Source organism: Cucurbita moschata, unplaced genomic scaffold (genome assembly GCF_002738365.1).
Source record: "Cucurbita moschata cultivar Rifu unplaced genomic scaffold, Cmos_1.0 Cmo_Scf00070, whole genome shotgun sequence".
Lineage (NCBI taxonomy): Eukaryota > Viridiplantae > Streptophyta > Magnoliopsida > Cucurbitales > Cucurbitaceae > Cucurbita > Cucurbita moschata.
Genome location: NW_019268586.1, coordinates 145,627 through 169,411, shown reverse-complemented (window position 1 = coordinate 169,411; position 23,785 = coordinate 145,627). Strand labels below are relative to the sequence as shown.

General features: G+C 36.3%; 3 protein-coding genes and 4 non-coding genes across 7 annotated transcripts; 3 read left to right on the top strand and 4 right to left on the bottom strand.

The window, feature by feature from the left end:
- Window positions 1-1,909: 1,909 nt before the first annotated feature.
- Window positions 1,910-2,278, bottom strand: LOC111438053. Its single transcript, XM_023076008.1, has one exon. The coding sequence runs from the start codon at window positions 2,276-2,278 to the stop codon at window positions 1,910-1,912; it is 369 nt and encodes a 122-aa protein (XP_022931776.1).
- A 3,487-nt stretch (window positions 2,279-5,765) lies between these two features.
- LOC111438052 lies at window positions 5,766-9,484 on the bottom strand. The gene is made up of 7 exons (XM_023076007.1): window positions 9,263-9,484; window positions 7,539-7,627; window positions 7,369-7,444; window positions 7,245-7,294; window positions 6,863-7,156; window positions 6,530-6,568; window positions 5,766-6,301 (listed from the first exon to the last, which is right to left on the bottom strand). Exons 1-7 carry the CDS (start codon window positions 9,429-9,431, stop codon window positions 6,119-6,121), a joined length of 900 nt encoding a protein of 299 aa, XP_022931775.1. The 5' UTR covers window positions 9,432-9,484; the 3' UTR covers window positions 5,766-6,118.
- Window positions 9,485-10,293: 809 nt separating this feature from the next.
- On the top strand, window positions 10,294-13,989 carry LOC111438063 (ras-related protein RABD2c). Its single transcript, XM_023076021.1, has 8 exons — window positions 10,294-10,463; window positions 10,988-11,060; window positions 11,616-11,663; window positions 11,755-11,802; window positions 12,604-12,675; window positions 12,772-12,927; window positions 13,030-13,133; window positions 13,626-13,989. Exons 1-8 carry the CDS (start codon window positions 10,450-10,452, stop codon window positions 13,717-13,719), a joined length of 609 nt encoding a protein of 202 aa, XP_022931789.1. The 5' UTR covers window positions 10,294-10,449; the 3' UTR covers window positions 13,720-13,989.
- Window positions 13,990-14,971: 982 nt separating this feature from the next.
- TRNAE-CUC lies at window positions 14,972-15,044 on the bottom strand. Its single transcript has one exon. It is a non-coding gene; the product is annotated as a tRNA-Glu (tRNA).
- Window positions 15,045-15,124: 80 nt separating this feature from the next.
- On the bottom strand, window positions 15,125-15,197 carry TRNAE-CUC. The gene has a single exon. It is a non-coding gene; the product is annotated as a tRNA-Glu (tRNA).
- Window positions 15,198-17,017: 1,820 nt separating this feature from the next.
- Window positions 17,018-17,090, top strand: TRNAE-CUC. Its single transcript has one exon. It is a non-coding gene; the product is annotated as a tRNA-Glu (tRNA).
- A 5,178-nt stretch (window positions 17,091-22,268) lies between these two features.
- On the top strand, window positions 22,269-22,341 carry TRNAE-UUC. Its single transcript has one exon. It is a non-coding gene; the product is annotated as a tRNA-Glu (tRNA).
- Window positions 22,342-23,785: the final 1,444 nt, after the last annotated feature.

Sequence of the window (23,785 nt, the reverse complement as noted above, 5' to 3'; positions counted from 1 at the left end):
AACAAAGCCTCATCGTTTCCAGTAAATATGAGGTCATCTGCATAAAGACATACAACTAAGAAAGTACCTTATAATGACTTCTTGAAAAACAAAGTATGTTCATAAGGACACTTTTCAAAACGGTTGTACCACCCACGTGGTGGCGTTGAAGGAACTGTCACTGGTGGGATCTCGAAGGATCTAATTGGCAGGGGTGGGTGTCTCCACTCAGGAAGAGGTCCGGCGACAAGCAGAGTTTGAAGTAGAGGACCTGCTTTCATCACTGCTTCCAAGAGCTTGCCTTTTTCAGGCCATGGCTTTTCTGGAACCAATTCTACTGTGGCCTGCAACTCTGCTTGTGGCGGCAGAGCTGTAGCGAATTGTGGTGGCGGAATTGGATCAATGATAGGAGATGATACAATACTTTTTTCACAATCTGACAAGGAGAAGCCATTGTTGGAATCAATTCCTTTCCTTGGTTCATCTTCAATACAGGAAATTCCCGAATGGGGACCTGTTCGGTGCTGAAGGAAAAGCTTCTCAATGAGTAACTTCTAGATCTTTTCATTTGCTTCTACTACGCCACTTTGTTGACTGAAACCTTTGCACGAGCCAAATCTCTGTCCAGAGTTTTTCTTTCCTCATTCATCTCCTGAATTTTGCACTGATAATCTCTCATAGCATCCCAACTATCACAACACTCAGCAAGGACAACCTCTTCCAGCTCCCTCTGCAACTTTCTGTCGGTGTATCTTGTCCAAGATTTTGCTTTCTTCCCGAAAAATCTCTATATGTTTCATTAACTCTTGATTTTTGCTCTGTAAATCATCCACCATAGAGGCCTTGGCCAGGGCACTTTGAACAGTCCTCTCAGCATCAACCAAAGCCGCTTCCTTTGATTTGGTTAGACGATCTGTGCTTTATTGTCCTCTTGAAGTTTTGCAATCTCCTGTTGTGCAAGCTTGAGCTCAGGCTCCAAAGGTGCAAGAATGTCTTCGATTGGAGGCATGTCATCATGCTTTTGAGTTTGAGCGGCAAATTGAGCTGCCAGGAAGCCTTCTTCTCATCATTGATTTTCTTTATTTCAAGATTCTTACTTTCAAGAAGATATTCTGACAACTTTAATTTCTCCTCAGCCTTCGATAGTTCTTCAGTTAGCTCTTCAACTGCCTTCTCTCTAAGCCGCGCAAACAACTTCAAAGCCTTGATCTTCGCTTGAGCTTCCCTGAGCTCTCTATCCATATCTCGTACTTCATTCTCAAGGCAATTGAGCTCCACATGCACTGGATCCGAGCCATGAAACAAGTTCAAGAAGTCATCGACGTCCACACTTGGCCTGACCGACGTCCGTCGCTGCGACGAGCTTTTACCCTCCCTAAAAGACCCCGAGATCGTCAACGGCGTCGGATTCGGTGCCAGAATCAACGTCGACATAGCCTGGAAATCCACCACCCGTCCATTACTAACCTCCGGCAAAAACCCATCTCCATCGCCAGTTATCTCCGCCATAACCTGATTTATCCGATTCTCTCCTTTTTTTTTCTTTCTGCCACTTCATTTTGATGTGGTGTAGAGGCTGCAGTAAGTTGTCGATGTGATGTGCCACATAACCGCATGATTTCTTATGTTGCTTTTTCAACATGTGCCATAAGAAGCAAGTCAGCTTCTGGAGATTCAATTTCAGAAAACAACCGGTTGAGTCCTCCTTTTGTTCTACCATCTCTTCAACATATGCCATCATGAAAAGCAACAGTTTAGAAGTTTCAGCAAAATGAGCTTGTGATTCTTTTTCCTTATTCTTCTTGGGACATTCATACTGAAAATGACCAAGGTCATGACAATAAAAACACTCAACAAGAGTTTTGTTAAAACCTAGTCTCCCATGTCCTCGTCCTTTACCGCGAATTGTGCCACCTTCATGATTTGTTCTCTATATACTGCTGTCAAGAGTGATCTTCAATGCCTGCTCTTCCACAGTATGTCTTTGCATACGTTGTTTATGAACCAATAGACTACTCTGCAATTCATCAATGGTCATGATGTCCAAATCGTTGGACTCTTCAATGGAACAAGCCACATAATCAAACTTTGAAATCGTGAAGCGCAGGATTTTCTCAATAATGCTAACATCACTCATCTTTTCACCATGGAAACGCATTTTATTAGCAATGGTGAGAGTACAAGAAAAGAAATCAAAAACAGTCTCACCTTCCTTCATATGAAGGGTCTCAAAGTCCTTGCACAGAGCTTGTAGTTGTGCTCGTTTCACCCTTATATTTTCTTGGAATCTTTTCTTCATTGAATCCCAAATTCCTTTCGAAGTTTCTTTATCCAAAATAGTCTCCTAAATTGAGCGATCGATGACCTGAAAAAGGTAGTTCTTGATGGTGTTAATATAACACATGCGGAAGAAATTTGGAACTTAGGCACTTTCAGAACATCAATTATAGTAAATAACTAGCATGTTCATAAGTATTAAAACTTAATGAGTTTGAATACTAACCTTTTGTAGTTCAAATTCCTTTTTCCTCAAGAACCGGTTTCGAACCACCACTAGTGTCTTCTCCACTATCCTCTGGCCTTAGAACGGGATTGTGGAATCCGGCGAGTGACTAAACTTGGGAGAAATTTTGTATATATGAAGTGAGTGTTAGTGAGAGGTTGTTCTCAAGGTTTTTGCCCAATAAGCCCTTCTATGTACCATGATCAGTCATGTTTGCGTGTTCATGCAAATTTGAGATTACCAAATTTTGACACTCAAAATTTCTGGGATTATGTGGCAAGCATGCATGTTTGAGTTAACCAAATTTTGACACCTCAAAATTTCATTACATGGATTTTTTCATTAAATGAAGTCAACATCTTGACTTTCTTCGTTTTAATTCAACAATTAATTTGAATAATTAATTTCAAATTAAAGTAATATTAAATGATTAATTAAACTATTTAATTAATATTTAATATTAACTCAAAAGTCAATCCCAATCAATTCCAACGCATATCTGATTAAAATATTTAAAACTTATTTAAATATCTCAAATTCTCTCTTTTTGTTTAATTCGTAAATAAAACAAAAATGCGGTTAAATATATCGTATATATGTAGCGGATATTCCCTAATTTGAATTCGAACACTTCGAACTTACTTGTCACACTATTCTATTGTTTAGTCCGATATGAGCTAGCAGAGGGATCTAATGGACCTATAGATCATGGGCTCTAACGATCCAAGATTAACCAGTTAACCTCATTAACCTTGTTAATCAACAACACTCGTTAACTACTAGGACACTCTACTATAGCCTAGTAGTTGCACTCCCCTGACTATAGATATATTTCTGTCTATTTAATATAACCATGATTAGTAAGTCGATCCTTCACAGGTTGTTCGTAACTAGAGTTGGGTCAATTAGCCGTTTTACCCCTGAAGTTACTTCTTGTTTCTTATGTTCCACTGATCCTCTTATGAACAATTGGTTTGTGGTCCAACCAGTAAACCGAATCCCTCTTAGGCCAATGAGTGGGTGGGACCCCATGTTCAAGACCTGAAGTCAGTACTTAAGGGAACTACCTCTCTTCTATCCCTAAAAGTTGGTAGGAGCGAATTTCATCTTGCACCCCACGTCCCCAGCTATTCACCCAGTCTTACCTTTAAAATGGGAGGCCTATTGAGTCGGCGAATCGAGCCACTCTCCCCCATGTAAATCTAAGGGTAATTCCGAATAAAAAGGAGTTCATGGTTAGTTTAGGATTAAGATCGAGTTAGCTAGATCATCGAATGAAAAAGAAAATCAGTCTCAACAGTAAACGACATTATAAAGTGAGAGTGATTTTCTTCATGGTCCGATCTTATGCAATACTCATTACTTAGGACGCCCCCATTCATATGTCTCCACATGTACAATTTAGTGATCACATTGTTTATATCATATACAAGGTCCGATCTTATGCAATACTCATTACATAGGACGCCCCCATTCACATGTCACCACATGTACAATTTAGTGATCACATTGTTTATATGATATACAAAAGTAAGCTGCATCCATAGTGTCCCCAGAATAAGGTATTCAGCCTTATCCTTATACTATAGATCATTTTGATTATATACTTAAACTTGATCCTGATCCACTCTTATGTCTCTACATATAGTTCAAGTAATCATACTATAGTCAGAGTATTCTTAGTTTATTGGATTTAGATTAATGATCGTAAAGTTCACTTTAATCAATAACAATCTTTACTGAATAAACAACAATAATAACTTTATTGAAAATAGAATATGTTTTTGTTTACAAACTATGAGTTTTAGGACATAAAATCCAACATTTCTTGGCTCTTAAGTCTTTCAATCTACCACCTCATTCTTTTGTTCATATGAGTAATCAACATTATCTGCTATAACAGAAATCCCAGACTCAACTACTTGCCAATATTCTCTAGAGCGAAGAAAGTTCTCCATTAACATGCTCCAATGATCGTAGTGACCAACAAATTTTGGTATTGCTGATTGAACAAAACTATCTTCAGTAGTCATCTTTAACTGTAGCTGAAAGAGATAAGGCTCTCATACCAAATAATAAATTTAATAAAGATAAGTTTGCCTAAGGAAGAAAATTCCGTGAGAAAAATGACTATATACTTAAGAGAAGATAAAAATAAAATCCTAACCGAAAGCAGAATATCATGTCAAAACAAAGAATTTGGTATAAGATCATACCTATGATCAGATATTGGCATAAGTTCATATAAGTGATCGGATATTCAGAAACTAAAACAAAAATTCCCTCCCTTAAAACACACAACTAAATCTTTTTCAATAAGGTTAGGTCGAGTTCTAACACTATTTTCAGAAGAAAAAAAATGTCAACCTACAAATCGATCGAATTTTTAGTTTTTCAAACATTCAATTTAATCCAAATAAAAAAAAATTAACCCAACCCAACCTTTATGGTTTGGATTTGGTAGTCCAGATTGGTCGGATTTTTGGATCATATGAACACTTATAATTTCTATAAATTTAAAATGACATTTTTTAATTTATTTTTAATCTATATGTTTTTAAATATTCAATTTTAGTCTTTATACTTTTAATAAATATTAATTTTATCTTTTTATTTTAATAAATATTAATTTTATCCTTTTAAATTCATTTTATATCGTCGGACATAGTCGGTATTAATGAAAAAGCTAAAAATTTGCAGAGAGGTAGGAGGAGTAAGATGATGGCGCATACTGTACACGCGAGCACTTGAGAATCTGCAAGTGGTGGGTGCGAATGGGTAAACCGTGGGCACGAGGGAGAGGCTTACAAAGCGTGTGAGGCCTTATCTCGTCTCTCGGTTTGTTTCATTCGACTCCTTTTGACATATTCTATCAAAATTGGCCCGTACTTATACCTTAAAATTTGTGTTTGATAGGTGACTTTACACCATTAATTCTACCTGCAAGAGCTCTTAGCCAAACTGAGTAGTGGATATTGATCAGAGGGGCAACGCTTGTCGTGGTCTTCTACGGTCGCGACATCGTCGAAAGAGCAATTGTCGTAGCAACTCATGGCGCCGAAAGTCACAACTCTTCGTCTTCTAAAATAGTACTTGCGACTCTTCGTCTTCCCCACATTAGCACGGTGCCAAAAGTCGCGACTCTTCGACTCTTCACCTTCCAAAATAGTACTCACAACCATCTCTATAATAAATGAAAAATGAAATAAGTGACGGGGACGGGGACGGGGACGGGGACGGAGACGGAAAAGTCCCCAACGTCTCCATCCCCGCCCGTAGACAATTCCTCCTAAGCAATTTGCTTTTACTTGCACCACAAGAACCACTTCTAGAAACATCTTTACATCTAAAACACAAAATCTTGCAGTTTCAACGACACATCAACAACCATCAAAATTTCCAACAAGACTGGATGTTGTCTTGTTCAAACAAACTCAGCTCCACTGGTTGTTTTGGTCGGGAGTTTGTGTGAAAACATGAAGCCATTTGTTAGAACTCGAGCGCGATATGACCTCAACACCTCGGACTTCTTTTGTTCAAATCGTGTTCGAGTGCTTTCGAAACTTCACCAACCACAGATGATATCTACGAAGAATCAATCAAATGCAATGTTATCTCAACCATGACGGAGATTGATTAGCTTCTCCTTCTCCTTTGCTTTCTTCGACATTCCAAACAATCCGAACACGGAGCAATTTTTCGACCTACATTACTTGCTTGGAGCTTGCTGGTAGGTACTTTCAGGTCCTCCAATAGTATTCGGCGAAGCTTGTTATTGTCCTCTCTTAGCTCTTGAATAAGTTTCTGATGCATCATTACCTGCACATACACGAAACCGAACAAGTCGAATCGATTTTACGAACTAAAAGATGTAAAAAGAAGTGATAGGGAAAACATATTCTTGAAAGCGAGCGAAGATTCAATGATCCAAACGCTTTGTTTCTGAAGTAATAACATTTAAATGCGAATCGTCGGCTGCTTAGGAACAAACAAGTTCAGACTTTCACTCATTAGATAACAGTCCTTTCCATGATGCATCTAACGTACCATTTCGAAGAGTTGGTTCTCGAGCTGCTGGCGTCCGACCTACAATGCAAGAAACATCAAGTAGTCCATAACGAATTATTAATCAGCTCGACTAAATCCATAAAGTAATGAGATTTATAGAAGATCAAAACGACGGGCCAGTTCGAAATGAACGATAAGATCCGCACTGCTGGTACCATACTCAAGCTTGGATCGTTGTCGTGCCAAAACAAGAACAATGTATGTGCAAGAAGTGTGTTTCATGAGCAAATCACACCAAACATTCACTCTTCTTATCCGAAAACTTTTCTTGAATGCACGTAAGAACCTTAAACCAAACATGTATTATCGTACCTCATCCTGCCGTACCGTATCCCCTCCTTTAAAAACAGGATTTTGCAAGAAACTGTCGATGACCTTCTCGGTTCGAGTTCCAAAAGATCTGCTCGACGGAGACTTTCCAGACTGGTTTTCTGGGGCAGTTTCTGGGACTTCTTTTGCAAATTTTCTGATACTTGCAATAGGATGTTCATCTGTCGAAATGTTCGTTATGCTCGTGGCAGATCGGAGTGATGCTGGTACAGCGTCATGACTAATCGGAAGACTAGGATTGTTTCCGAATTTTGTCATCAGCTTCTCCATTGCTTGCTACCAGATTTGGGTATCAAGCTTCAAACACATGTAAATAAGAAGTCACAATGGGAAAAATACGATGGATAAGAGGCCGAGCACCTACCGTGACAGAAGATTGCGCTTGTTGTAGAAATGAGGGCTTGATAGCAAGACCTGATATTCAAGAAACGACGTGTCGGTTAAGCAACAGATGAACGTGTCGGTTTAAGAGATATTGTGGGACATACCAACACCAAAACCATGGCCAAAACCAACTCCACACCCAATTCCAGCTTGGATGTTCTTAGCTCCCAATTTCCTGAGCTAACATGTTGTATTTGAGAGATTTTCAATGGTCCAACATTTTAGATGGCAAATAAATAATGCAAGATCCATAATGTTTAAGGATAACACTCACAGAGTTATTTAAATGCCTCGATATACCCGAAAATGCATCGGTTGCGCCTCTCGTGGCACTCATAACATCGTTCACGACAGGAATTGCACCTGAAAAAATGAGTATCGATTTCATGTGTTCATATAGTAGCAGCACTGCCCAGCAGACATGTTCATCAACCAAGGACTAAACATATATCACCAATTCACACATATTCAACGTGATAAGAAAAGAGAAGACAATAAAAGAAGAAGAAATTGAAAGATCTTAATGTAACGGTCCAAGCCCACCGCTAGCAGATATTGTCCACTTTGACCGTTACGTATTGCTGTCAATCTCACGATTTTAAAACGAGTCTTATAGGGAGAGGTTTCCACACCCTTGTAAGGAATACTTTGTTCTCTTCTCCAACCAATGTGGGATTTCACAATCCACCTCCCTTGGGGGCCAACATCCTTGCTAGCACAATGTCTGGTGACTGGCTCTGATACCATTTGTAACCGTCCAAGCCCACCACTAGCCGATAGTGTCTATTTTGGCCCATTATGTAACATTGTTAGCCTCACGTCTTAAAACGCGTTGGGATCTCACAATCCATCCCCCTTGGGGTCAGTGTCCTTGCTAGCACACTGTCTGGTGACTGACTCTGATACCATTTGTAACAGCCCAAACCCACCACTAGCAGATATTGTCTGTTTTGGCCCATTATGTAACATTGTTAGCCTCACGTCTTAAAACGCGTTGGGATCTCACAATCCATCCCCCTTGGGGTCAGTGTCCTTGCTAGCACATTGTCTGGTGACTGGCTCTGATATCATTTGCAGCCCAAGCCCACCACTAACAGATATTGTCTGTTTTGGTTCATTACGTAACGTTGTTAGCCTCACGTCTTAAAACGCGTCTGCTAAGGAGAGGTTTCCATACCTTTATAAGAAATACTTCGTTTCCCTCTCCAACCAACGTGGGATCTTACAATCCACCCCCTTGGGAGCCAACATCCTCGTTAGCACACCCTCTAGTGACCGACTCCGATACCATTTGTAACAGCCCAAGCCCACCACTAATAGATATTGTCTGTTTTGGTCCATTACATATCGCTGTCAGCCTCACGTCTTAAAATGCGTCTGCTAAGGATAGGTTTTCACATCCTCCTCTCCAACCAATGTGGGATCTCACAATCCACCCCCCTTGGGAGTCAACGTCCTCGCTAGCACACCCTCCAGTGACCGACTATGATACCATTTGTAACCGCTCAAGCCCACTGCTAGCAGATATTGTCCGCTTTGGCCCGTTATGTATTGCTGTTAGTCTCACAGTTTTAAAACGCGTCTACTAGAAAAAGATTTTCACACTCTTATAAGAAATACTTCCTTCCCCCTCCAACCAATGTGGGATCTCACAATCCACCCTTTGGGGGCCAGCGTCCTTGTTAGCACACCGTCCGAGCAAATATTGTCTGCTTGGTCCGTTACGTATCATTGTCAGCCTCACGATTTTAAAACGTATCTGTTAGGGACAAGTTTCAACACTACTATAAAGAATAGTTCGTTTCTCTCTCCAACCACATGGAGTTCCTATCCCACTCCCCTCCCTAGAAAATTAAGTATAAGAACAATCTTCATATCAGAACAGAACCCTTTAATGAAAAATCTATATGAAATGAAATGAACTCTTCTCGGTAGGTTATACTTAATCCGTTAGTGCAAAAGAGAAAGCTAAGGAAGAAAGTGGTAGGGAAAATTTACCCATGTTTATGGGGCGGCCAACGCCGATACCGACGCCACAGCCGACGCCGAACCCTGTAAATATTTGACCCACTTTCAAAGTAAAGGGATTCTCTATTCGGATTCCACCAAATTGCCCTTTCTCAGAGGTCACCCTACCCTTAATTTCTGATACATTTCTTGCTTCCATTCTTCAACCAGCCGCCAATTTTTGGATTCTGTGTTTCCAAAGGTCGCTCGGGTAGTGGAAAATGAAAGCGAACACGATGCTTCTCGCAATCTTTGATGGGCTTCTTCAGGTGGGCCGTCCGTACGCTACTTTTTCGACGTGAAATCGCTTGGCCCATCATTCTTTTTGAATGCTGACTGCTTGAATAGAGTGTTTGACGATGAAAGTCGATTTAGATGAGTTTATAATTAAGAAATACTCTCTCCATTAATATGAGGCATTTTGGGAAGCACAAAGCAAAGGCACGAGAGCTTATGCTCAAAGTGGACAGTATCATACCATTGTGGAGAGTCGTGTTCGTCTAACATGGTATCAGAGTCATGCTCTAAACTTAGTCGTGCCAATAGATCGGTAAATCCTCAAATGTAAGGACTCCAAAAGAAAAAGGAGTCGAGCTTCAATTAAGGGGAGGTCCACATCGGCTAATTTAGGGAATGATCATAGGTTTATAATCAAAGAATACTATTTTCATTGGTTTGAGACCTCTTTGGGAAGCCCAAAGCAAAGTCAAAGAGTGTAGTTTGTTCGAGAGCTCTAGAGAAGGAGTCGAGTCGAGCCCCGATTAAGGGGAGACTATTCGAGAACTCAAGAGAAGAACGAGAAGTATATTTTTTTATTTTTTTTAAAAGTATTTTTCAATATTTTTATTAATTTAGAATAAAATTAAAAAACGTGGCAATAGAAAGAAACAAACGATAAAAATAATAAATTTGTACAAAAACACGTGGCAATTACTTGGCGTTGCCATGTCATCGAGCGTATTGGCCACCTGGGTTCACATACTTCACGACATTTTCGGGCCTTTTATAAACCACGCGCCCCTCTCCCCTTCTCTTCATTTCTTCAATTTCTTCGTCTCTCTACCCCTCTTTTTCTCTCTTCTCCGGCGACCGATCTTCCTCCGGTCAAGTTTTTGCCGGCAGGTCCTCTCATCGCATCGATCTCTTCTCATATACTTAACTCCGCTATCTTATTAGCCATGAATCCGGAATAGTAAGCTCGATTTTTTCTTCTTGTTTTTTGATTCAATTTGTCGATTGGAAGCCCTTGTTTTGTTGTCGTTTTTTGCTGAATTGGGTTAGATCTGGTCGATGAGGAAGATGGAACTTCTTTTAGAAATATGTTTTGTGTTGGATGGTTTAGCTAATTGGGGAATTTTCGATGGTGGTTCTGTTTTTTATGATTTGGTTGAAATATAGGTGATCGATTCGAGATCTCAATTTATCTACCGCTTGTGAAAGTGACCGTTTGAATTTCTTGTTTCTTCTCGAAATGAAGGTGTTTGATTGTCAATTTGGTTGGCGATTTTGATAATCAACTTGTAATTTGTTTGATTCTTATTTTGTTTGGAGTTATTTCGGTAATTTCTTAAATTTAATCGTTTGGTTATATGTAATCTTTGAATCCTCGAGGAATTTATTCCTCTCTCGCTGTAGGAGTTGTGATATCAAGTAGTAGGGTCTTTTTAACAGTGGCGAATTTGGTGCAATTTTTTTACTCCGTTCTTGTATTTGCAGCGACTATTTGTTTAAGCTTCTGCTTATCGGAGACTCGGGAGTTGGAAAATCTTGTCTTCTACTGAGGTTTGCTGTAAGTTGTCTCTATAAATACTTTCTTCCAACTGTTTCTTCTTATTTTCTGTTTCCTGTTGAGTTGGTAGCTACTGCGTTAGGTAATACATATGGCTTTGCTGGACAAAATTCGCAACGAAACAATGAAAACGCTGTGTTCTTTGTTGGGTTCCACACAGTTTGGCTTTTACTCAACTATGGAATCATTTCCCAGTAGTTAACACCTAATCCATTTGTTTCCTCCCCTTTTCCATTGTTCCTTTCCTTTCGAGTTGGTCATAAATACTGTTCATGCAGGACGATGTATATATAAGTTATCGTCACCGAAAGATCTCCTAAACAATTGCTTTCTGTTATCACAACTAAATAAGTTGTTCACAGTGATTAATTATCTTTATATTTTATAGAAATCCTCGCTTTATGTAATAGCGACTCCCATGACTTCTGCATTGGTTGAGAGTTTCGAGTTGCTCACGATTGACATTTATTGTGTTAGTTAGAAGGTAGTTTGTTGATTAGGTATATTATATATTCTCTTGTTCCTTAATTAATTCCTTCTCTTTTTTCAAATCAGGATGACTCATATCTCGATAGCTACATTAGCACCATTGGAGTTGACTTTGTAAGCTTCTATCACATATTTGGTCTTCTATTCTGATAATTACTACATGATTTTTTCAGCTCTAATACTTGAAATAAATTATTACTTGTAGAAAATCCGTACTGTGGAACAGGATGGAAAGACCATTAAACTTCAAATTGTAAGTTTGAATTTTTCAATTGTTCTTGCTTTAATCGAAGCTTAGAGGACTATTTACTTGAGTGACTGTTTTATTTGTTCAAAAATCCTTTCTAGTCTGTAATTATGCTGTTCTTCTGTTGGTAAAATCAAATTTAACCGTAGATCTTTAGGAGGGGAGAAAGAAAGAGAGTGAGAGTGTAATGGCCCAGATCCACCGCTAGCAGATATTGTCCTCTTTGGGCTTTCCCTTTCGGGCTTTCCCTTTCGAGCTTCCCCTCAAGGCTTTAAAACGCGTCTGCTAAGGGAAGGTTTCCACACTCTTATAAATGGTGGTTTGTTCTCCTCCCCAACCAAAATGTGGGACATCACAGTCCAACCCCCTTCGGGGCCCAGCGTCCTCGCTGGCACTCTTTCCTTCCATCGATGTGGGACTGCCCCCAAATGCTCCCCTTTGGGGCCCAACGTCCTTACTGGCACACCACCTCGTGTCTACCCCCTTCGGGGAACAGCAAGAAGGCTGGCACATCGTCCGGTGTCTGGCTCTAATGCCATTAGTAACGACCCATATCCATCGCTAGCAGATATTATCTTCTTTGGGCTTTCCCTTTTGGGCTTCCCCTCAAGGCTTTGAAATGCGTCTGCTAGGGGAAGGTTTTCACACCCTTATAAATGGTGGTTTGTTCTCCTCCCCAACCAATGTGGACATCACATAGAGTGAGAGAGAAGAGGGGTGGGAATGCATATGAATACTGCTTAAGAAGATTTCAATGCTGTTTTTTGGTCTTTCCTGTTAATTGGTAATTTTTACCATGAACTGTAGTGGGACACTGCGGGTCAAGAACGTTTTAGAACGATTACTAGCAGCTACTACCGTGGAGCTCATGGAATAATCGTAATTGCTACACTCTTCATTTTTCAGTTTCTTCACCTGCCTTTTTTCATCTTCTTAAAAGTGAAGTCTGTTTGCATATAATGTGCTGCCATGTAGGTCGTGTATGACGTTACAGATCAGGATAGCTTCAATAATGTTAAGCAATGGTTGAATGAAATAGACCGATATGCTAGTGAAAATGTGAACAAGCTTCTGGTTGGTAATAAATGTGATCTCACTGCAAATAAGGTCGTCTCTTATGAGACAGCGAAGGTAGTAATTTTACTTGGGCGTCTTTCATAAAAGTATGAATTTGGATCTTGAATATGAAAATCAAGACTAAAATTCGATTGTGACATCAATTATTTTCTGAAGGCCTTTGCGGATGAAATTGGAATTCCATTCATGGAAACAAGTGCTAAAAGCGCCACGAATGTGGAAGAGGCTTTCATGGCCATGGCTGCTGAAATAAAGAACAGGTACGAACACTGGCAACAGAGACAGCCTACTCGCTTACCCTTTTCATTTTTTCTGTTTTCGTTTTCGTTTTCTTCAATTATTATTAGAATATTCATGAGTGTCTTAACTAGTTTAAACGTAATTATGCATACCCACGATGCTTTGACCTATTCCTTCTAAGCCTTTTCAATTTTTCATGGGCTTCTATGATCATTAGTCTATCCCAAGCTGATTAGTTCTCGAGGTTACGAAGTTAATCCAAGGTTGGAACTTGAGCTGAACCTACCTTTTTAGCACTATGATCTCTTACTAGTTATCACGGAGAGGTAGGAAATGGGAGTTGTTAACCACGTCTAAAGGCTCCTAACGACTTCTAAGTTCTACCTTCATTCTTTAGTCCACTGGCTGTAGCAGCCCCATTCCTGACACGATGGCGCAACGCGTTCCATCTATACGAAGCAGCAACCACCCTTCTTTACTTGATTTCGTTGCTTCGGGGTTCATTTTTGTAGGATGGCGACACAGCCGATGAACAATGCAAGGCCACCGACAGTGAACATTCGAGGACAACCTGTGAATCAGAAAACTGGTTGCTGCTCTTCTTAAAGATGAATGGCTCTTATTGAATGGTTGACAGATGGTGATGGTGATGTTTATGTATGGACGGTGACATGTAAGACTAGTTGTCTCTCTCTCTCTCTCTCTCTCTATGCTTTTCGTCGGTCGTGAAATGATTTGCCTTTGCCTTTTATTTTCTCGTCTTTTGAAGTCGAACTATGTTAACACCTCCATTCTTTCGAATATATTTGTTTCTGGATCAAACATTATTCAGGTGTAAAATTTAGATATCAATGAACAGTAGTAGTATTTGCTTCATTGTCTATATCATTCATTCATTCATTCATAATAATATATCTGATTAACATGAGTTTAGTTCTTTCTAGTATTGTTGTGCTGCAAATTGAGCTCTTTTTCACATGTATGGAGGTTTGGTCCTTACTTTCAGACTTCCATTGGACGATGTTACCTTTTTCTTTCCCTTCTTCAATTAGTGGAAGCATTAAGATTGAGCTCTAGATGGCTCTTCCAACTCTTTTTCTTTGTATCTAGCTCAGGTGCTACTCGTGCAAGTGTAGCTTGTTGTCATTTTTAGGTTTTTCCTTTCGACCTTACCCTCAAGGTTTTTTAAAATGTGTTTGTTCGGGAGAACTTTTCACATATTTATAAAGAATGTTTCGTTCTCCTCCTCGACCGATATGAAATCTCACAAAGCTCATCATTTTAATTATTATTATTATTATTTTTTCTGTTGCTGTTAGGGTTGGCTCCAAACTCCAATAAAATCTCTAAAAAAATTTATTTAAATAAATAGACCTTTTATATTTATAAATATGTTTAAATATTTATTCCAACTTTATTTTTCTTTTGAAAATATTAATTTGCTCTTTTAATTATTTTTCTAATGTTATGATGTATTATGAAATTTCACATAAACTTCTTTTTTTTTTTTTTGGATATACTAAACGTGTAAAAATTGGAAACAATTTTCAAAACATCCTGAAAACGATTAAACCAATTTTAGAAAAAAAAATAATAAAAATAAAAAAGCATCATAACCAACTTACTACAACAGTCAATTCATTAAATTAAATTAAATACATTTATTAATTTCATCTAGTAGAAACGTAATGAAAATTTAAAAAAGAAATAAATAAATAAAAATAAAAATCTGTTGTAGGGACTTAAACGCGGGTGACCAATTAGACTACAACTGATTTTCTCTCTAAATAATACAACTGATTTTCTCTCTAAATAATAAAAGAAAAGACAAAAAATGAAAATAAAAAAAGGTAGGGATTTCCATTGCCGGGATTTGAACCCGGGTTTTTCGGGTGAGAGCTAAATATCCTGACCAACTAGACTACAACGGATTTGATGGCTATCCTTACAATTAATAATAAAATAAATAAACAACAAAAAATGAAAAATGAAAATATAAAAAGGAAAGAATTTCCGTTGCCGGGACTTGAACCCGGGTCTTTCGGGTGAGAGCCGAATATCCTGACCAACTAGACTACAACGGATTTGTTGGCTACCCTAAATTGAATAGGATAATAAAAATAAGAGGAGTAAGCCTTTTCCGTTGCTGGGACTTTCAATACAACGGATTTGTTAACTCTCCTTACCAAATAAAAATGAAATTAAATATAAAGCAAAAAATGAAAATAAAAAGGGTTAAGTTTTCGGTTGCCAACCGGAGTCTTTTAGATGAGAGCCAAATATCTTGATCAACTAGACTACACCAAATTTATTATTTGACAAGATCGAATAGAAAAAAAAAATTCTTAATTCATTAATTTACGAAATATTTTGTTTTTGTATAATAATTATTTTTACAATAATTTAAGATATATTAATATTATTATCTTTTACTTTTTACTAAAAATGAATTGAGTTTATAATTTGGAATATTATTTTTAATAAATATTTTATCTTGTTCAATATAATGATCCATTTTAAAATTACACATTTTCAAAATTTGGAATATTCAGATCATAACATTAAAAAAAACAACTTTCAAAACATCAAAGAAAAACCAAAAAACTAAAATTTGAAAATAAATAAAAGAAAAGAAAATTTAAAAGTTAATAAAAGAAAATAAAAAGAAATAAAAGAAAAGAAAAGGCAACAAAACGAAAAAATGAAATAAATAAATAAATAAAGGCAATTTTAATAGCTTCGACTTCTAATATATTTAGAGGCAGTTGCGACTCTCCAATATATATATATATATAGCAGAATTGAGAAGATATAGGGATTGATTTTAATATGGGTTGTCGAGGACGAGGAAGGGTTACATAATGATATGGGTAGTTATCAGTTGACGGACTAAAACACCGTATGTGTCAAAGAAAACTTAGAGTAATGTGGGTTCATAGTCGTTGTAGTAGATTGACAAGTGTTGGATTAACCAAGGTCATGCCCTTAACACAGCACGTGTTAAAGAAAACTCGTAGGGACGATCAAGAGATCTTTAACTATTTGTTGGTCGTGAACTTGCCCACAAAGGTAAGGGTCTGTAGGAGTATAGTTGCTTGGCAAACACAAGGATCGCTCTCCCTCTGATTATGACTGACCTTATGTGGCCTATTAGAAAGTCAATCATCGACTGTAAACTCTTTTAGTTAACCAGTATCAATTAATATATTTATAATGTCCTAGGTTCTGCCTCATAGATACATAACACTAAGATGTGTCGTGACACAGATAGTGATAATTCAAAATGACTAATCTAATTTACCCTAAGACTCCATAATGTCGTAGCTTTTGAATTTATAACTTGAAATATTAAAATTATTAAAAAAAAAATTATCCTTTTTAATTAAACTACAACTAAGTTGTTACTTTAAAACTCCAATAAATTTATATATTATTTTTTATAAAAAAAAAATTCTTTAAAACTATAATTAATAATATATCAAGATTGAAAACTTAAAATGATTTGTCATTTTATATCGGTACTTTCAACACTAATTTGGTAAGTGTTTCCATGACGTACTAGTTCTACAAGAAGTAATATCACAAATTTACTCTTTAGGACAATAATATTATTGTCCTGTTATCTTGTGAAATGATCTCACGATACTTGCTACTTTTCTTCTTTCTAGATTTAAATTGCAAACCATTTCATATTATTCTTTTCAATTTTTTATTTTATTTTGTTTAATTTTAGGTAGAAAATTATAAAAAAATTCCTTGTAGTTTAGTTGGTCATGATATTCATCTTTCATCCGAAAGACTCGGGTTCAAATCCCGGCAGTGGAAACCATTTTATTTATTTTCAATCTTGTTGCATTTACTGACTTTATAAATTTTAATTTAATTGATACTAACTGTCGACAAATCCGTTGTAGTCTAGTTGGTCAGGATATTCGGCTCTCACCCGAAAGACCCGGGTTCAAATCCCGGCAACGGAAACCCTTTATTTTTTAGTTTTTTGCTTTTCTCTTTTCTTTTATTAAATTTTACTTTTAAATTGGTAATGCTGACGAATTATTCTGTTCTAGTCTAGGTGGTCATATATCCGGCTATTATCAAAAAGACCGGGGTTCGAGTTCATGAATTATTACACTTTTTTTATTTAGTTATTTTCATTTCTTATTTTCTTGCCTTTTCCTTTTTCTTTTATTTATTTTCATTTTTCATTTTATTGCATTTTCTTTTTCTTTTATTTATTTTCATGACACAATATTTACCATTCAAAAGTGTGAATAGATCTGAAAATATTATTATTCAAGCAAACCATATAAAGTTAAGAATGAGAAATAGAATTGGGATTGAAAGTTCAATCTTCATTCATATTCACAATTCTTAAATAGAATACAAGCTACTGGCTAATACCTAGGAATAAGAAAAATATAAACTAACTAAATCTTGAGAATAAAATAAAATATACTACTAATCAAATCAAAAATATTAACTAATTACAAATATGTAAGATATATTCCATAACTAATATATTCTCCAAATACTAACCGATTACGAATATTTTGACTAATTCAAACTAGCAATAAGTTGCACTAAATTTTATGACCGTCTCCTTAATGCAAACTTATTTGTCAATAGTTTCGAGAGCCTTACCAAAAACTTCAAACTTCATTTTTGCAAGTGACTTAGTAAATATGTCTGCAACTTCCTCGTTAGCATGTGTTTTCTGCAATTCAACATCCTGCGATAACACTTTCTCTCGAACAAAATGATAATGAGTAATATGTTTTGAACAAGCATGAAATACCGAATTTTCAGCAAGTTTTATTGCACTTTTATTATCATAATTAATTTGAATTGACTGATTGAAAGTAGTCACCATTTCATGAATAAGCCTCCTAAGCCACGAACATTCTTGAGTAGCCATTGTAGCAGCTACATATTTTGCTTCACAAGTTGACAAAGCAACTGTGCTTTGCTTTTTACTACACCATGAAATTGCAGCAGAGCTTGCTGTAAAACTAAAACCTCTTGTGGAGCGTCTGTCGTTCACGTCACTAGCCCAATCAACATCCACAAAACCACTAGGATTTTTATCAAGTTAAGCACCCTACCCCACTGGTCCAGAGTTATTGAAACTCGGCTCAGCTACACCTGAAGAAACGCTTGTTCCAGAGCCTGGAGAAACTGGTGGGCCTGGACCAGGTGACATGCCAGGATTAAGTGGCTGCATCGGTCCTAGAGGTCTAAAAGGAGATCCTATCATTGGCTATGGAATTTCACTCTGTTGACTCTCTCTCTCAGCAGGTCTTCCTTTGCCTCCTCTCCCTACTCTATTTCCTTTCATTCCTTGCTGAATAGCTCGGTTGAAGGATCCCGGCTCTTGGTTGCCATAAAGTTGCTGTGAACGACTGCTAGAACTTTGACGACCACTAACACGATCAAAATTTAAACCTTTCTCGCCTCTTCCCTTCCCTCCATGAAAATCAAAGTCGCCCCACCATGAGTTTTGATCTTTTGATTGCTCCCATTCTAATGACAAAGAGTTGTACGCTTCAAAAGCTTTGATTCCATCTGATTGAAGCTTTTCCACAGCTGCTTTGGCGATTTCGAATTGATTTTGGCTTTTCCTTGCAATATTAAGGGCTTGAGCCTTAGATTCTTTGCAGCAACTGACTCATTTTTTCAGTTTTTCAACAAGGGAGAGTGTCTATGAGAGCTGTGTTCTTCAATAATCCATCTCAACTTGTGCAGACTCAGCGAGGTTACTTCGGGTTTGGTCGGATTCAGACACCATGTTCAGCTGGACCTTGAGCCTTTGAACTTCATTCATGGCGGAGGCCAATGTAGCAACATCCATTGCGTGCTGCTTCTGAACAGCTTTGAGTTTGGACTCCCATGCTCGATTGCGATCTTGAGAAAGTTTGTGCAGTTCTTGAACATGATCTTCCTCAGAAGTTGAGAGCTCAAGCACCTGTTGTTGGGATTCTACAAGCTTTTCAGACATATCTGATAGTTGTTTCTTTGCTTCTTCTGCTTCTTATTGGGCTTGCTTTTTGTGTGATTCAGATGTACTCAGTTGATCAATTATTTTCTTCAGTTCCTCCTGGAGTTGATAAAGTCGTGATTCCAATTCAGCCACTTTGTTGGGCTCTTTACTCTTCTCTTGATAATGTGGATGAACATCTGATAAAAGAGTTTCGTTTTCAGTTGCATGATGAGAACAACCAGAATCGACAATCCATTCTTCATTGAAGTCTATAAATGCATGAGCATGTATAGAGACATCATCTTGATGTACAGCTGAAGTCACGTTTGTTAGCTGGTCAAGAACCTCAATAGTTAAACAGTGTTCCCAAAATGGATCTGAAGAATTTTTACTTTCATGTACAACATTTGCTTCTGATTCCTGCATTTTGACTCGATCATTTGGCTTAATATGACCTAGCTTTCCGCAACGATCACACACCACTTTCACTCGACAATCTCGTTTGAAATGGCCAAGTTTTCCACACTTGTAACAAACTTTAAATGGCTTCTTTGACGACTTCTCACTTCTGAATTGATTCTCATTGCTTGATAAAGGCTTTGAATGAAAATTTTGTCTCCTTTGATTTTTGACATACAACACATCTTCTGACTTTCGGGAAAGCTCGTTGCTGCTAGTCATTTGCTTAATCAAAACTTCCTGATTAGAAAGCAAATTCTCCAATTCAATAACGGTAGGTTGATTTGCCCACCCTTGTATTGAGAAAACAAAGGGCATATAGTCTTTTCGTAATCCACGAATAAGATAACGCTTTAATCGAGCATCACCCACTGATTCCTCAGTATCTAATTCTGAAATTTCATAACACAAATTTTTCACTTTCAAGAAATATTCTTCAACAAAAAAATTACCTTCAGTTAACACAGTTAGTTCAATCTCTGTATTTTTCTTAGTGAAAAGCTTTTGAAGTGTTTCCCACACTTGATTTGGTGACTTTAAATCAGGAACATGATAAATATATTCCTCGTTAATCAAAGTTTGCAAGGTAAATAAAATTTTTCCACATTTGATTTTCCATTTTCGGCGTAATTCAGGAGTATTGGTTGGAATTTCTATGTCATCACCTCCAATTAAATCCCATAAATCTTGCATAAGCTTCCATACTTAACTGTTGCTTTTCCATAATTATACCCATTGAAGCACTTCCACCGTTCATTAATAATATCGAACCCTTGGTTACCAACTTATCTGTGATACCAACTGACACAATATCTATTACTCAAAAGTATGAATAAATCTGAAAATACTATTACCCAAGAAAACAACAGAGTTAGAAATGAGAAATAGAATTGAGATCGAACGTTCAATCTTCATTGATATTCACAACTCTTACGTAGGATAAAAGCTACCAACTAATACCTACAAATAAGAAAAATATAAACTAACTGAATCTTTAGAATAAAATAAAATACACCACTAATCAAATGAAAAATTAGTGAAGATATTCGTAATATTTTGAGAATATATTAATTTATCGCTAATCATCTTAAAATTGATTAAATTCTCCTGTCTAATCAATGATTTTTAATGATTAATATCCCATTGAATTCACCTTGATGAGTTTTACAATTTTGGTGAAGAGTCGAGAGCAATAAGAATGAATATTATGTATTTTTAGTTCATTATGTAGAAGGATTTTTTTTTTTAAGATTTTTCAGAAAAATAAGAACAGAATATTAAAAAAAATTAAATTACAAAAATACCCCTGAAGTTTGAGTTAGGTACGAACGCCGTGACAAATAAGAAAATTCAGTGGTCTACTTCTATGAGGAAACAAGATCTTACCCAACTTTGACGAGCTATAAATTAAGTTTCATGAAGAAATTAAGGGGAAAAATGTTCTAAAACCAGTTGAAAATAGATTTTCAGAGGTCGGAAATAAGTGGTACCCGTCTTTTTCCGTTTTAGAAAGAAGACGATGATGTGACTTTTTTATTTTTTATTTTTATTTTTTGTATCAAATTAAACCTCGATTCTCATAAAATTCTCAATCGTTCTAAAAACTAGACTCCTTATGAAAGGTATGAAAAAAAAGTTGGATTAAATCAAATACTGGGAGCTCGAGAACCGAGACCCCGAACTCGACCTAAGAGTTGAGTAGTCATTTTTAGACTTTTCTTAAGAAATACGTGTAAGAATTGTTTGAAATTCAATATGAACCTTAATTTAAGTATGATTTAAATGAATATGGAAGAAACAATCAAAGAACCGCGAGGTTAAGGACCTAAATCGAGCATTTGTCTTGAAAATCAAGTAACGAAAAAAAATCACTAAACGAACTTTTTACCCATGAAATTTTAATGCTATGCATAATATGACATGTTAAAATTTATATAAAATTTGGTGGATATTGGAAACCAATAAGTAGCTAAAACCAAGTAATGATGCAAAATGACCATAATGCCCCTACATTAAACTCCCTCTAGTTCATGACACAAACGACCTCCAAATATGATGAAACTTTATAAAAGGCCTTATTGTAAGATTTTTAAGGATCATGTAAAATCTTAGAAACGTTGGATACTGTTTGAAGTTCGGACCAAGTGTACGGTGGTAAATGATCATAATGCTCATTAGTACCCTTTACCATATTTCAAGGTCCAAACACCCTCCAAATAACTCAAAGTTTTAAGCAAGGCTTCTATAAAGAGACGTGAAGGTTTAGTCAAGATTTCAAGAAGTTTTGATTAAGTCTAGAGCTCGGACAAGACAACCCCTAATGATTCCCAACCTAGATTCATGATTTTTCTAGAATGTTCAAAGAATATGTTATAACTTTATGATACTTTGAATGGCTTATACATGTTATTATGAAAGGTTCATGACACGACGAAAAGGAATGAAATGTCTGTTAGGATCGATATCAGTCGTTAGCTCTGATACCAGTTGTTAGGATCGCACAACAACGCACACGCTCGATCTAGATGAACACAAAGAAAAGGATAGAGAAAAGTTGCAAGGAGAACTTTGGCTAAAAGGATTTTTTTGTATTGATGACTTCAGGTATGTACAACAAGAGGGAGTACTTTTCTATTCTCTCTTTTTATTTTCATTTTTCATTTTTTGCCTTTTGTTTTTTATTTAAATTTAATTCTAATTTGTAAAGATGGTCAACAAATCCGTTGTAGTCTAGTTGGTCAGGATATTCGGCTTTCACCCGAAAGACCCGGGTTCAAATCCCGGCAACGGAAACTCCATCCTCCTTTTCTTTCATTTTTCATTTTTTGCCTTTTCTTTTTTATTTTAATTGAAATTTTATTTTATTTTCATGTTTCATTTTGTTGCCTTTTCTTTTCTTTTCTTCTATTTATTTTCAAATTTAATTTTGGTGGTTTTATATTTGCTTTAAATTTTGATTTTGGTGGTTTTTTTCTTTTATTTATTTTCATTTTGTTGACTAAATAATATTTGCTAAAACCAACCTATCCAAATGGCGGTCAAGGTTCTCTATTTATAATCATTTACATAATCAAATAAATTACAAATGACATGGAAAGAGTGATAAATTGATACAAGATATTTACATTTAATAAAATGGCAAACATGGTATCTATGATAAATCGCAATAGAAGGTTAAATATTCTCAATCATACAAGATATTTGTGTATAATGGAGGGAAGGTCGAGACCAAAGGGAGTGTTCCCTTAACATAGAGAAGAATACGTTTGACAGCAAGAAAGTGATCTACAATAGGGGCATACAAAAATTGACTGACAGAATTGACAGCATAGACAATAACTTAGTAGCACAACAGATCGTATGCCTCAACACCAAGGCTCACAAACACGGATCACAGACAAGATAATAGAAATTGTATAACTAAATGGCTTCCTCCATCCAAAGATTCATAATGTATACTTTAAATTCATCATACTCGAGCATCTTCCCACTTTCCATCAAGAGCATGCTTAATCAAACTAATGTCAACTAATTCACTGCATATATTAAATATCATATCATATGTACACTCATGTTATAACTTAGTTCAAATTGGAATTCCTAACTGTTATTTATCTAACAATTACAATTTAACGAGTATCATTACATTCAATCATATATCAACAATAAACTTGATAACAATTTCTATCATACTTATCCTATAAGCTTATCTCTAATAGGAAATTTCAAATAGCTACTTACGCCCTACCAATCACTTAATATACCTCAATATACTCAATTCAATCATATTCCAATAAAAATATTAGATATAAACTATAATCATTCATAAATATGTTTTATTCTAGGTCGATTCAAATGGCTACTTATCTCGATTCAGCTTGGTTTTAGTCAAATTAGGACATTTTTCTCTTTCAAAATCTTTCAACGAAACTCTAAAATCATATTCAATGTTAGTCCAATTGAATTAGGATAAATAATTGGATATTAACCTAGAGTTAATCAATAAAATAAAATAAGGTTTTTCATTATCAGGACTTAAGCCATAGTCTTTTGAGTGAAAGTCGAATATCCTCCACATATTTCTTGGCTATCCTTAACAATTAAAATGAATATAAATAGAAAATGAAAAAGGCAAAAAATGAAAAGGGAAATAAAGAGAGGAAGGATTTTTGTTTGTTATAATTACCAATTAATATAAAATATAAATAAAGAAAGAGAAAAAAAAAAAAAAAAAAA